Source organism: Lytechinus variegatus, chromosome 2 (genome assembly GCF_018143015.1).
Source record: "Lytechinus variegatus isolate NC3 chromosome 2, Lvar_3.0, whole genome shotgun sequence".
Taxonomy (NCBI): domain Eukaryota; kingdom Metazoa; phylum Echinodermata; class Echinoidea; order Temnopleuroida; family Toxopneustidae; genus Lytechinus; species Lytechinus variegatus.
This window is the reverse complement of record NC_054741.1, coordinates 60,171,175-60,186,719: the sequence shown is the minus strand read 5'-3', so window position 1 is coordinate 60,186,719 and position 15,545 is coordinate 60,171,175. Positions and strand designations below refer to the sequence as shown.

At 37.5% G+C, this 15,545-nt stretch overlaps 2 protein-coding genes across 2 annotated transcripts in view; both read right to left on the bottom strand.

Moving 5' to 3' along the window:
• Positions 1-3,983, bottom strand: part of LOC121406899 — a 165,992-nt gene extending 162,009 nt beyond the window's left edge. Inside the window, 3 exon segments of the mRNA XM_041597771.1 lie at positions 1,450-1,627; positions 2,803-3,011; positions 3,810-3,983. Of these exon segments, the coding sequence (XP_041453705.1) occupies positions 1,450-1,627; positions 2,803-3,011; positions 3,810-3,861 (439 nt within the window). The 5' untranslated portion in view covers positions 3,862-3,983.
• Positions 3,984-4,555: 572 nt separating this feature from the next.
• Positions 4,556-14,887, bottom strand: LOC121406898 (zonadhesin-like). Its single transcript, XM_041597770.1, has 10 exons — positions 14,548-14,887; positions 13,288-13,619; positions 12,353-12,508; positions 11,201-11,339; positions 9,008-9,190; positions 7,671-7,873; positions 6,972-7,149; positions 6,218-6,546; positions 5,801-5,956; positions 4,556-4,756 (listed from the first exon to the last, which is right to left on the bottom strand). Exons 1-10 carry the CDS (start codon positions 14,885-14,887, stop codon positions 4,556-4,558), a joined length of 2,217 nt encoding a protein of 738 aa, XP_041453704.1.
• Between the last annotated feature and the right edge of the window lie 658 nt (positions 14,888-15,545).

Below are 15,545 nucleotides of genomic sequence, written 5' to 3'. Positions count from 1 at the left end.
TAGTAACAAGAGACAAGTATCAAGCATCCTGTGTCAAAAGTGTGCATTCGTTAATCTCATGCTTTCTCAATACATGCACTGAATTAAGCGTAATAAAAATAAAAGGATGAAATTTGCATAAACTGAGCTTTGAAGCAACAGATTCTAGACCACCTCAGTGAATTCAAACAAAGAAATGTATTTCTGCAGTTGTCATCAACCATGAGTGGACTCAAGAGTTTATAACAAGTTTAAATTGAAAAAAAAAGTTATGAAAAACAACCCCCCCAAAATGCATACATGTAAGTTTCTGAATAAAATTTTTATCTCCTTAGTTCCTCCATATTTCTGTCTAAAGAATACTCCTCTATTCTTGTTATTCAATATTCTGTTCTTGCACATATTCTGATTCTAAAATGTCATTGTGCATCCTTTGCAGAGTTATCTTTAAATAACTTTTTGATTAAAGTTTGACTGTGTTTGGAATATTTTCATGCAAATTAAAGGAAAAATAATGAAAAAAAAGGACACAGCACAACAGGTTTGGTGCACATACTCATTAAATTGATAAATTTGGGAGACAGGTATTGTGATTCCATTAACTATGAAATGTCCACCCCAGTGGCTGATGGGGGGGGGGGTATTTCTGGCCCCGTGCCCCCATCCTTTTGACTGTACTCGTCAGTATTTTTTAAGTAAAGATATGTTGTTCATACACAAGTGTGATTCCCCCCCCCTTTGAGAGTCACAGCAAATATTTTTAATTAATTAATGCTTGTCAAATTGTGCATGGAAAAATGTGCCCCGCCCCCTTTGGAAAATCCTGGATCTGTCCCTGGTCTATCCGACCCCCCTTTCCTACATGTGGGACCTCCCTGATATAATATGTTTTGTTCGTTCACTTTTTCTTCAGTATTCAATAATATTACAAGTAGAATGAATACATAGATTAAATATTGTTGCACATGAAATCTGAATTTGTGAATACATACTGTAACATGTATATTCCATTTGGACTCCTTTCCTAGGAACTACATCAATACCAGGCAGGTGTTTCATAAAGCTGTTCATAAGTTACAAGCGACTTTACAAAGAACTGGTGATCCTTTCCTAGGAACTACATCAATACCATTGAAAATATTGTGTGTATCATTTACCATGAGAAGGGATCACCAGTTGTGCATAAAGTTGTTCATAACTTACTAACTGCTTTATGAAACACCACCTGGGTCCTGTAAAACAAAGGTAAGCAATTGATCGTATGCTTGATTTTTACAATTGATCGTACATTATAGTCAATGGAATTAATTGTAGAAACATGTTCTGTGATCATTGCTAAGCTTTGTGTTACAGACCCCAGGAAGATCCAAAGAAGAGGAGGGATCAACTAAGAGAGAAAGAGAGACAGACAGACAGAGCAATATACATAAAGGTTAGATTCATAAGAATCAAGCAAGCATTTAGACAAACCTCTGACACATATATCGTCCTCGTTGCGGGTGAATCTGTCAAAGCAGTAGCAGTCCCTGACCCCGCCCTTGATGATGCATTCTTCATACTCTCCGCACTCTATGTCAGAACAGGTCAGGGTGATTCCGGTACAGGTACAACGGCGGTCGCAGGTATCACTGATCCATTCAGAGCGAGACTAGACGGAATGCAATAATGAAAATAGGAAAGACAAGATGACGATAGAAGGGTGTGCTGTAAATCACCATGTGGTAGTCCTCAAAAGGACTGTTTGTAATCTTACATGAGTAATTAGTTGCTCTGAGAAGAACTGTTTATGTCTTGACAAATTTATATCTTGACAAGTTTATACTCTATTCCTACTGTAGTGTTAGAGTAAGGGAGTTTCTTCTTGGTCTCCTTCTGCATTATCTCCCTCCTTACGATTCTTGCAGCTGAATGTGTGTGCGATGTCCAAAGAATGGTTGCATATTAAGGTTGATTTACAATCAAACATGTTTCTTGAAACTCCCCATTAGTCTACTACAAATGATGCATAAAACCTTATTATCAATTCATAATCAACTTATAATCTATTTTATATTCTATAGTCAATATTATTCATTATTCACATCTCCCAAAATTAAATGACACTACAAACTACATTACGCTTTAAGTCTTTACCTGCCATGGCCGAATCACTCCTGTGCAACAATGCTTTCAAAGTACAATCTAACCCTAAAAAGACTGGAGGGGGGGCTGATTCAGCCCCCCTCTACATTTTTCGCGATAAATCTGCCGTGCAAATTTTTTTGACCGCGTCGCTTGCTGACTTTTTACTTTCAAGTCTCGCGCAACTTTTGAGACCAAAATTGTGACCCCCGGGTACGTGGTTCCGAAAATAAGCAACATTTCGTTAGTGCATGCAGACCCAAAATTACTCAAAAACGTGAATTTGTGTACAAATCCAATGCAAATAGTGTTTTTATCCAAAATTCATAAATGTATCATTATTTTTACTTTTACTGCTTAAAATCAATTAATTTTATCTTTTTTATGGTCAAAATAAAGTCCCCCACAATTTCCATTGAAAAAACAATAAAAAAAAAGTCAAAAAACAGAGAAATACATAAGAAATTTAGAAAACAACAGAATACATAAGAAAATAAATGTGATGTTGAATTTTTTTATCAATAAATTTGATCAGATGCTTATCTAGAGTATGTGAAACAAAAACTAGCATTTCAGGGGCATTATTTTATTAATTAGAGCATACTTTGAGTCAAACTTGGAAGTCTTCTGTACAAGTATGTGACTCAAGTCGAACAAAGCAGGCAATGAGTTAAAAATTATTCAATACTGTTCACTTTTTACCTCCATGTGGATGTTCTCTCCTCCGTAGAAGAAATCACACCCGCACTCGTTAGGGTCAACACACCGGTCTCCATCCTCTACCAGGCCGTCTGGACAGACGCACCTGTCGTATGAGGGGCGGGTGCAGGGGCCAGAGGGCTGGAACCCACAGGTCGGTTGACATGCGCTGGCTCCGGTCTGGTACACTTTACCTCCAGTGCAAGTTATAGCTAGAAGTAGGTTAAAAATGATAATAACAATAACACTAATAATAATACAATACAAATAATGCTTTCAATAAGAATAATAATTATGACATTAATAATAATAGTGGTTCCTGTTCATATATTGTGTGTATTGCATTGAGGCTAAAAATAAATATTGCAGGAGTCATAGATGAGTGCAATTTGCAATAAAATATACCGGTATCCTATAATATCACAAATCATAGGTGTGCGTAATCTATTCCATGAAATGGATTGACAGAATAGAATGACAGAATAAAATTTGTAGTGGAAAGTTTGATTCCCTCCATATTTGTACAAATGAAGAAATTACATCTGCTTTCTATTATGACACCACAGGCACATCTACTACCCGAGTAAAATGCATCAAAATTCTTCCCATAACCTTTCCTTAGAAGAACAATGCACTTCAGATGGTGTCTTGATTTTTTACGTAAGGGATACATGATGCACCCACAATACAGTGCCGTGCAATATCAAGACATGCACAGTGCTGCACCCAAATCTGCATGGCTGAAAGATTGCATGGCATTAAGACGTAATCACATGACTTGCATGAGCACTCACCACTGGCTACATCCTTGGACCTGTTTTAATATACGGATTGAACTTAATGTGACCTTGTGACATTCAATGAAATTTCACAAATCTCCCAATAGTGTCTTGATACCTTAATTTCCACTTTCGCAAACATCGCGACATGGACTTAACTTTAATTGTCGAACATCCTTAAAGTTGTGGGAAAAAATAGCACAACAGCTTCTGAATTCAATCTGAACTTACCACACTCTGGAACCTCCGATCTCCAATCTCCCAGATCGATGCCTTCATCCATACAGATCAAGGCATATTCCTGGATGTAGTCACATATATCAAAGTCAGGACCGAGGGCACATGAGTCATAGACACAGTCCTCATAGATATCCCGAGGAGATACATAGTCAAAGCACTCGGACAGAGGACCTGTTGACGTACATAGAAAAGACAAGTTGACGGGTTAGGGTTACCTACACTATTTGTGTGATTCAAGAAACCCCACAATATATCTTCAAGCGAGTTAGGTCCTTAGTAATAAGCCAAAATTATCATTCTGACTTCAAATTCAAAACTAATTGGACTAACTTTTGTACGTACTATAAATGTACTGTGAAAAATAAAATTCTACAATCAAACCAAAAACAAGAGTTTGTAAAAGACCATTTCTTTTCAGACTGATGCAAATCTCAGGAGATGCTTGAGTAAGCCACAAAATATAGACTTCATTATTTAATCTCCCCCTGCATCCAGTATTTATACATGTATTACATATAATCTTCCTAATTGCTATTTCTTGATCAACTTAACCAATTCATCATTTCAATCCTTCACCAACAGAGGAAGGGGGGGGGGCTCAGTCTGTCCTCCTAATTTCAATGATATTTAAGATTTCATTGCAAGCACCCTTACGTCTTAACGCACTGGAACAAGAACTTTGTAATTCAAGGTTTGCCATGTTTAAGAAAATGAATGAAACAACTAAACATGGTGGCCTAGTTATGCTGATGGCTGAGTTGAACATAAGAAAATAAAGCATAGGATAAAGACTTACTATCGATGTAGCTGAAAATATAACAGAGGTCCAGTGCATCGTCATATGTGTCTCCTTCACACACAGGTGGTTCAGGGGATTCCCCATTGCAGGTGGAGGGGTCAACGACCCAGTCCTGGGTGAATACCGTCAAGTATGGTGTCTAAATTGAAAGAAAGAGAGAGAGTGGAGAGGAGAGGAAAAAAAATCACTGATGCAGTTATCTAAACTTATCATTACAAGATGCAAGGAGTTCAGGAATGCTCTAATTTACAAATACGAGTGTGTAATCTTAGTTATGTTAACCTGCTGACAACTGAATTACATGATTCTCATAGGCGTCATTTTGAAGCATTTTCCTTTTAATAAGTTTTGTGCACCCACTTGATCAATGAAGAACTACATATTGTACCTTTTACAAGGCCTCTATTATCATCAAGCCTGAACGCTTACGATGGCGGTCTCCTGCATTCCTTTACATGATCTTGTTTTAAAAAATGTATTATACAGTTTGTTGATATTTATTTACACTATTTATACTATATGACTATTATTATTTCAGAGATGCCAAGTTCAAAAAAATGTAATTCGTGAGATTTTCATGACTCGACGTCTCTGTGCACGCGGCCAGTACTTACACTCGAACGTTGCGAAAAGGTGCGCACGCAACGCGCGCGCACATGAGATATGGGCTTCAAAACCATGCGATGCACGCACGCTATTCATCATATCACGTATACTAGCTGTGCGCTGACTGCACTTTTGATTCGTCTCGCGTGCCGGGATAGACGTGAAGGCAGTCGGCCAGTCGTATAATCTGGGGAATAATGCTACTTTTCTCTTTTTTTCTGTCGGGTCCCGATGCGTGAGAAAAATGGGTGCCATGCGTGAGATCGTGAGACGGACCCTGAATGCGTGAGTCTCACGCACAATGCGTGAGACTTGGTAGCTCTGTTATTTTGTTATAAGTATTCCCTTTGTACATGTATATTGTATACATGTATTTTATAATTCTGAAACTGATGTGAATGCAGATATAAATCAAATCAAATCAAGAAAATAGATGTGATATTAATGGAAAATTGTATCAAATTGTATTTTGTATAATATATTTCTAGGGCTAGTGATAAATAGTTAAGCGCTTAATGAAAAATCTGGTCACTCTTTTGCAAATACATCAACCTAAACAACAAAATAACCTCCTTACCTGCGACCCATCTTGGCGTCTGTATTCGTTGCCATCATCGCCATCAAAGGTACCGCATAGGCCGCATGTCTTGGTCCAATAATCATAGCTCAGGTCTATATCTGCAGTGTGCTTGCCGTCATAAACTACTTGCAATCCAAAAGAGGTCACCAAGTACTGTTCAAAATATACATGTAACAAACATGTTTCTATTAAAATAAACCAATACATTCCTGATTATGGTGCAGGCACAAAATGCTTGTAATAAAATTTTTTCCCCTGTTCAATCATTATTACTATATTGCAAATCATAAAGGCTTCAACATCCTGGAAATATGGTCGGTATAGTATAGTATCGGACGACTATGAGCAAGTGTCTTCAATTTGCGAATGTCTTCTATTCTACCTTCTCTAACATCAAACGAAACACACACTTACCAGGTACTCACTGTCCCACTGTATCCTGACATCATTGCCATAGCTGAAGAGAGAACCTGAGAGTCTCCTCCCGTTGAAAAACACCTTATTCCCACTCTCCACCCTGTACGACGTCCCATTATACTCCAGAGTAAAGCCTCTCATGTAGGACACTCTATCAGAAGGACTGTTCTTTCGGTTGTTGCCCCAGAGATGGAAGTCCTCAAGACTGCTGTTGTCGTGGTTGCAAGGTCTGATCAGAGTGTATTCGCAATCGCCTTGGAAGTCGTAGCGGTGACGGTCGAAGGTCCGGTAATGGGGATCCCCACGAACAACACAACGTCCTGGGTCTAAAATCAGGTAAAGACGATAAAAGGTGAGAGATAAATCAGTGTATGCATGTAAGACCTTTAAGAACAGCATAAAAAATTTGTTTATTCACCATTTAAAAAACTTCAAAATTGGTTTATTCACCACTTAAGTCTTCAAGAATATTTTCTCTAATAGAATCAAATTAGACCAAGTGGGAGGCTTTGTTTTGAGATTGTATAACATACAGTGTTTTCCAAAAATATAGTCCCGAGAAAAAAAGTACATACATATATTTGACTTTCTTTATTCATTACTAAGCCTTGTTCTTAGATAAATCTACAAATACTGACATGTTGAGATCAAACTTGTGGCTGCCTAACACCATCTGACAACAACTGTCAGATGTAGGAAATTGGCATATTTAGAAACGATCAATAAGGAGAAGAGGAATGGTTATGTTTACCTCTCACGCATTCTTGATTATCATCTCTAGAGTATTCATCTTCGCAGTAACAGTCTCTGACCCCTCTCTTGATGGTGCACTCCTCGTTATTTCCGCAAGGTCCACTGGAACATTGAACGGTCCCTCCAGAACAGGCACACTTCATACTGCAGTCATTAGAAGTCCACGTTTCCCCAGGCTAAGCACAGACAAGAAATATTTAGAACTGTTTTTTCTATTTGTTGTTAAAGTAAATTTTGCAGAGTTTGTGCACCTTATGTTTGAGTGAACTTCAATCTCAGAACCCTGTTTCTCTTTAGGCAACTTATCAGAGGTCGGTGCCATGCCTTTCAGTGGAATATCCCGCTTTAAGACATAAACCTTTCACAATAGGTTTCCCGAACTCTGTATTGTTTTTTATAAGTTGAAATGTGATCATTAGCATGAAAAGACACTTGCAAGATTCCAGATTAAAAAATGTGGCACTGCCTTTTGGTAAAGTTGCCACATTCAGAGAGTCTGATCTTTTTTTGTTTTTCCACTTATTAAGTACTTCATATTGGCTCTAATTAAACAATTCTAAAAGTTATTTAATTATGATTTTTTTTTGTTCAAGGTCTGCCCTGTCTAAATTACATAGGAAACCAAATATTGATTTTGCAAACTTCTTTTTTTAGCTTTGAGCAGTCGTATATTATGATTATCTACTTGTCTACTTACGGAGCGGTATTCACCAAGTGGCCCCAAACAACCGCAGTTTTGAGGGTCAACACACTTATCACCATCCAAGACTAGACCCTCGTCACAAACGCATGCCTCGATACAGGACACCGGGCAGTTAGACTGGAGGTTCATGTCATAACAGGCAGGTTGACAACCACTGGCACAAGTCAGGAAGGTTGAGTTGACAGGACAAGTCACCTCTGTAAAAAAAAAAAGGAGGGGAAAAAAGAAATGGGAGAACGTGTATATCTTTGATTTAGTAAACAAGCATCTTAGTACATGATTGTTGACCTCATACACTCCTAACAGGAATGTACAAGCCTCCAATTACCCACTTTGTCTCGGAATAGAACATTTTTTAATAGACAGCACTATGTAAATGCATAATATTAGTGGGGCGTCGTGGTCTAGTGGTTACGACTCTCGTCTTTCAATCAGAGGGACATGGGTTCGAATCCCAGCCATGGTGTGTTTTCCTTAAGCAAGAAATTTACCCACATTTTGCTGCACTCAACCCAGGCGAGGTAAATGGGTACCCAGAAGGATATATTCCTTGAATGCTTTAGCGCCTATACGGCAGCTAAGCTACAGCCAAGGTAATAATATGACACCAATTATCAAGTGCAGCAGAGTACAATATGCAATTATAGTAGCTGCACTATACAAATGAAATATATTATTATTAAAATCATAATATACAGATATTGACTGATGGGGTGTGTAATATAAACATTCTTTGGACCGCCGGATTTGTATTTTCCCGAGGGGTTATATTTTCCCAAAGCGCGCAGCGCTGAGGGAAAATATGATCACGAGGGAAAATATTAATCCTTTAGGTGGTCCAAAGAATGTTTTTGTTTACACATCCCATCAGTCAATATCTGTTATATTAGATAGCCTCTAATGATGAAGATAAAGTTAGGTCTTACGATGCGTGCAGCATGTTTATGATATTCACAGTGATTGATTGAACTGGTATGGATCTAACCTTAGATCTTGATCTATAGATATCTAAGTAACGTTAGTCTAACGCAGTGAATGACCCTTTACTAATCAAATCAACTTTGTTTAGGCCTAGCCCTAAGCCCAGTCCAGGTCCAGGACCCAAGGCAGGCCGATAATGCATGGTAACATCTAATCCACAAGAGGGCGCCATACACGTATAAAAATATATTCATGGACCGGTTGGTCAATATATTCATCGAAGGTGGACCGGCTGGGAAAATACATTGATTTTGATCATATCACGTGACGCGCTATGGACCAATCGCGCTTGGCTATCTGTCTTGGCTATCTAATATTATTATCTATATCTATTATTATCATCATCATACCACACTGAGTAAGCTCTGCTCTCCAGTTTCCAGGAACTCCTCCAGCCTCCCTACATGCCGATGCATAAGAATCGACGTCAGCACAGAGCAGATCATCCTCCGGGAGAGTAAAACACAGATCGTACACGCAGGCATCGTAGTACATAGCCGGATCGACGACACCGAAGCATTCACCAAGTACACCTTTAAGGGCAGAATAAAAGGCAAATCCATGCAATCAATTAATCTTCAAATAATCTTGGTGTTATGTCAGATCCTGGAAATATCTTTACTCATTGATCACTTTGTTTGACTAGAGACTGCCACCTTCAACTGATGTATCATTTCATTACAATACAGAGTGCGTTAAGTCTATCGTAAGTAAAGTACACACATACACAATAGGGATGTGTGCATTACATTGTACAGTGTAGATATCCAGCTTTAATTTACAATGAACCAATTAAGTTATTGTGACTTGCAAACCAACGCCCCCCCCACACATATAATAAGGTTGCACCCTAAAATCAATCTGGGACAGGAGGGATTATGTCAACTCATGTTGAGCATGGAGTTAATCCCTATTATCAATACAAAGATGAACTCAAGATGATGATATGGGCCAGTACTTTCTCTTCAGTCATCCTTCTGTGGGTACATGTTTATAGTCAATTTCCCTTTTTATACTTTTGCTAAAGGAGAATGAAACTTTTAGAACGAGATAGCTTGTGTGAAAACTGAAAAATCAAAGAAATAGATCAACGAAAGTTTGAGAAAGATTTGACAAATAATGAGGAGGTTATGAGCATTTGAATATTGCGATCACTAATGCTATGGAGATCCTCACATTGGCAATGCGACAAAGATGTGTGATGTCACCTGTGAACAACTCCCCCCATTACTTTAGTATATATTTCACTTAAATTACCTCTTTTATCACATTTATCTGTAGATCTTGTGTTTTTTCTATAGGAGAGCATGTAATATAGATGCTATGGAGATCCTCACATTGGCAATGCGACAAAGATGCGTCATGTCACCTGTGAACAACTCCCCCCATTACTTTAGTATATATTTCACTTAAATTGCTTCTTTTATCACATTTATCAGTAGATCTTGTGTTTTTTCTATAGGAGAGCATGTAATATAGATTTTTAAAGAATACATCATGGATAAAGAGTTCATATCACATAAGAAAAAGTAAAAAGAGACATTTTGGGGGTATTTTACAGTCCATCACAGAGAAAGTTGTTCACATGTGACATCACACATCCTTGATCGCATTGTCAATGGGAGGATCTCCGTAGCATTAGTGATTGCAATATTCAAATGCTCATAACTTTCTCATTGTTTGTCCGATTTTTCTCAAACTTTCATTGATCTATTTCTTTGATTTTTCGGTTTGGACGAAAGCCTACTTATTTCAAAGGTTTCATCCCCTTTTAAGTCAATTCATCCCTTTTAAGTCTGGGCCCCGTCTTACAAAGAGTTACGATTGATCCAATCAACCACAACTATATATGGACGGCCAGCAACATCAGCATCTAAAATGTATGTTTGTTCAAATTATTTTCTCGATATGATGTATATGCATACATTTAGCATTATCCAGAAAATTCAGTGTGATTCTCTTTGTTTACTAAGGAGAATGTGCTAATTTCCTGTAGAAAAAAATATTATGGTATGGATGGATTTCCATACAGTTGAGATTGATTGGATCAAGAGTATCTCTTTGTAAGATGGGGCCCTGGACAAATACAATTGCATGACAAAAAACCTCCATTTGAGAACACTATACCCCAACATCCCTCAATCAATTCTCTTCTCCAAGTACTCGGAAATGGAAAATGGACTAACATTGGATTTCTGAATACAACATGCCTTTGAAAACGTGATGAAATATCGAATACAATAATATCATTCCGAAGGTCCTACTACAGGCAGAGAAGTCTTACGTAATAGCAGCTGTTGTTTATTATTTCGTCCTTGGCTCAACGCTTATTTACTGGCCTGTGGAGGTGAACGGGGATTACCTGGCAAAGAAGGGTTTATCGGGGCTTGGAAATGTTTGTGAGATTCCAAATGAAAATTGGGGTCTGGAACCGCAGTTTGCAATCTGAACTGTGGTCTTTCTCCAAACGGGGGTTTGACGTAATGTGAGTTTAATCAATTCAATAAATAATGAAAATCTTGCTGTTTTCATTTACAACTCACCACCTTCATCGATAAGAATGCTACAGAGTTCCTCTGCCTGAGTCCTTGTTCCATCATCCAAGCATGGAGTATCATCTTGTAATGGAATATCACAATCAGATCGAGTCCAACTATTGGCAAACTCACGGGCAGATGTCACCTACAGAAAGTGATATAAAGTATTTATATATAAGTAAATCAAACCCGTAATGATCTTCCCCTTATACATGTAACAGAAACTGAAAAAAAACTATAAAGTTGCATATAATTCTGTAAATCTAGAGATAAATAATTTTCAAAGTTTGAGTTAATCGTGGGATAAAAATGAAATACTATCATAAAACACATGTTGCGAAAAGATTTTAAATCTGTTATTTCAGTTGTTTGTTTTTGTTGGTTATTGTTTTGGTATGTGAACAGTACAGAAGTTTAGGCTTAGAGCCCCAGGGCATTAATTACACAAAGCTGTTTGTAAGTTGTGAATGACTCTCCACACAACTTGTGACCCTTTTTTGTGCTAAACGATATATACGCATGTAGCTGACTTAGCACCTACGAGTATGTCCCTGACCAGTGTAACTTTATGAACAGCTTTATGAAAACCATCCTGGATAAGTCATGTTCTTTTAATTAAACACAGAATTGGAGAGGGATATCTACATATGACTTTTTAATTTATGATTAAATCTTTAAGAAAAGTTTCATAACAGACTTTATGAAGATACATGATAGCAATCATAAAGAGGTCATTGAAAAGGAGTGCAAAGCCTTGACAGATTTGTATTTGTATTTTGTATTTATTTATCCTCCGAAATTCACATTAAAAAACATGAGTGTAAATAGAAAAAAAAAGCAAGACAGAATAACAAGTAAGAAACAAACATATACATAGAAACAACAATATATACTGTATATATTTACCAAAGAGACACAAGGATAGTTAAATCAGTTCAATTCAAAGAATTTATCAGTGATTTAGAAAATAATGCTCCCTGCATTTGCAGAATAAGAGTCAAATACAAATCAGGCTATTTAATATTTACCGACACTATAGGCAGGCCTCAAACAGATAAAAGTATTCTATTTAGGAGGCTTGAATTCATCAGGTACAACCACTAAAAAAATAAATTTAGCTTAATAAAAGTAAAGAAGTTATATTCGCAAATTACTTACCACTAGACCATTTTTCTTAGTATACTCATTATCCTGCAGGTCATCATATGTACCACACAGACCGCAAGTAATGTTCTTGTATGTATCTGGAAGTGTGATTTCAGCTCTAAACCCTCCATCATATTTTATGCGTAGTCCAAAGTCAGTTGCAATGATCTTTCAAAGAAAAAGAAGAGTAAAATAACTTCTTTTTTTCCAAATAACATGCTATTAAGCACAGGACGCTGCCTTACAAAGAGTTACAATAGATTCAAAGTGCACCTCTGATCTGAAATTCATATCATTTAACGACACAATTATAGATCAATGTTGGTTTGAGTTTGATTTGAATCTATCGCAAGTATTGGGAGCCCAGGTAAGTGAAATAAAAGTAAAATGATGAAGATTAATCCAAACTAATAAACATGCCAGCTCTAAAATAAGATCGATATCACTCAAACTGTTGCTTTTGTATTGAAATATACAGAGATATTGCCAGTGCATTAAAGGTTTACCTTATAAAGGAAGCCTTGTGACATAGCTACTATTTGTAGATCATAGCCAAAATATCATAAGAGATGTTTAAATTCTATACGTCAAGACGTAAACAGGACAGCTAGAGAAAAGTTATATTTCAGAGTTATGACAGTTATGACAATGTTCTTGTGCTTATAAAGAATTATCTACAGGAATTAGGTAATTGATGTTGCTACTATTTCCACATTTATTCATAAAGCTTTTTATGAGCTGCTCTCAGTATTCTAAATATGTGAGATACAAGGTTTTAACAGCACCAGCGACAATATATAACTGCTCAATCTCTAATGGGTTAAAGCTTATAACATTTTTATACATCATCAATATTCACTCCAACATATTGAAACCCAATTCTACACACAAATGTAGATATGATGACATGGGACTAAAGTAAACAAAGGTCTTCAATAGATACTTACTGTATGTGATCCGGTGTAGAAAATAAACACCTGTCCAGACCTCAGTGGGGGTGTCACGTTGATTCCATCAATCCTGAGGACATGGTCTCTCTCAACAGTAAACAACGTCCCATCCAGCTCCAGCCCGATCTCTCGAAGGTAAGCCACCCTGTCCGAGGGCAAACGCTTCACATTGTCACTCCACAGATGGAAGCTCTGTAAGGTGCCAGGGTTCTCTGAGGCCATGCAGTCATCGGTTACCAGGGTGTATTCGCAGTCTCCCTGGTAGTTGTACGAGACTTGATCAAAGGTGATGTAGTGGGGATCTCCCCAAATAGTACAGATCCGGTATTCTATAAAAGACAATGAAATATCATTTGAATAAAATTTTACAGGATTTTTTTTCTAAGTGATGAATCTGATTCTATCCTTGGAAAAAAATACATTTACAGGTAATTGGACAGAAAGTAATTGGAAAGAGAAAATTCATCACCAAGAGGAACGGGTGACAATAAATAAAAAATTATGAAATCATTCAGATATATAGGGTTGGAGTTTGTTATAAAAATCCGATAGATTTGAGTCTGATTACTGAATGGTAGCCCATCTAAAGTATGTCATTATTTTGTTTGGATGTAGTTGGGTTGTTCTTCTTACATCAGAAGCTCAAGATTTCACATAGGTTTTATCCGTATCCCCCATGATTCATCTATAACTGTGCAATGGAGTCTAATTGGAGGATGCATTTTTGGTAACTTAAATCAGCAAAATGGATAATAATAATAATAATAATACCAACATGCTTATATAGCGCATATCACTGCCAAATGCGTCCCTATGCGCTCCATTGGATATTATTAACCTGGCTTTAGCCCCGCAGCCTTTTACAGCGCGATGGTATTTCAAGGAATAAATTCCTGCCAGGTACCCACTTACCTCACCTGGGTCGAGTGCAGCACAACGTGGACGAATTTCTTGCTGAAGGAAATTACGCCATGGCTGGGATTCGAACCCACGACCCTCTGTTTCAAAGTCCGAAGACTAATCCACTGGGCCACAACGCTCCACTAATGGATGATCATTTTCACAGCATTAGTCTAAAATAAAGATGATTTTGGAACAAATCTCACAAAGTTTGGCTTTATCAATGTGATTTAGCTCATTCTTGTAAACACAGATTAGATGCTGGACTTAGGGATGGCAATCCATTTTGTTTTCTATACCAACACCAGCATCAACACCAAATTTGAAACCACCTACTAAGACAACACATTTACCCACCATTTTCACAGTTTGGTCCAACCCGGTTGGGCTCACACGTATAGAACCTGTTAACCAAGGAGTAATTAAAAAGCTGTATGTCCAGATCTCCTACATAGATCCTGACCTCGTAGTACTCGTTTCCTCTCAGGGAAGGAATATCGGCTATGCCCTGGGAGACATCGACAACCCTTGGTCCGGGTATCCAGGTGGTGGTTCCATAGCGTCGATACTGGAGCTGGATCCGGTTGTTGGTGGGAGGGGTGAAGTCCGCATCCCAAGTCACCGTGAGAGAGTTGGTCCGAGCTGTCTGGATTTGTATGTTGAATGGCAGGTCTGTTGCATCTAGGTTTTCAAACATTGTTACAAATATATATAAACATTACTGCATATGCAAATATACATTTAATGTACGTTGTAACAAATAAGGAGAAGAATACATAAACAATTACAATACCTTTCACAAGTTTTCACTTTTTTATCTTATTTTCCCCAAACTGACACGTTCATACTTCACATGCATCCTTTAAACTTTATTGTAGGAAAACCAATAGAAGCTGGAAGCGAGAGAGATATATTTATTTCTAATAATAACAGGTGGGTGTTTCATAAAGCTGTTTGTAAGTTAAGAACGACTTTAAGAACGACTGGTGATCCTTTCATTTGGTAAACGATATACACCATTGGCGATGGTTTAGCGTGTAAGAAAGGTTCACCAGTCGTTCTTAAAGTCGCTCTTAACTTACGAACAGCTTTATGAAACGGCCCCCGGGACCCACATCTACTGTTATTAGTATTTAATATATAATCCAACACTGTATATCACCAGTATCAATCAAAACAAAAAACAGGCAGTGGCTATATCCTTCTGGGGTGGTGTTTCAAAGATGATTGTAAGTAATGGTAATTTGAAATCTCATCTCCTTAGCTCCGAATTCTTAATGTTAACAACCATCTGAATGCAAGTTTGACATTTGTGAAGATTTGATGAGGGTTTATCTCTATTAGTACAAGAAAGG

Bases quoted from the DNA above. Each gene is read 5' to 3' on its own strand.
- LOC121406898 (XM_041597770.1), bottom strand. From the start codon at position 14,887: ATGTTTGAAAACCTAGATGCAACAGACCTGCCATTCAACATACAAATC. The intron at 11,340-12,352 runs GTAAGTAATTTG...CACTTTCTGTAG, and splicing joins CTAAGAAAAATGGTCTAGTG to GTGACATCTGCCCGTGAGTT. The intron at 6,547-6,971 runs GTAAACATAACC...ACCTGATTTTAG, and splicing joins TAATCAAGAATGCGTGAGAG to ACCCAGGACGTTGTGTTGTT.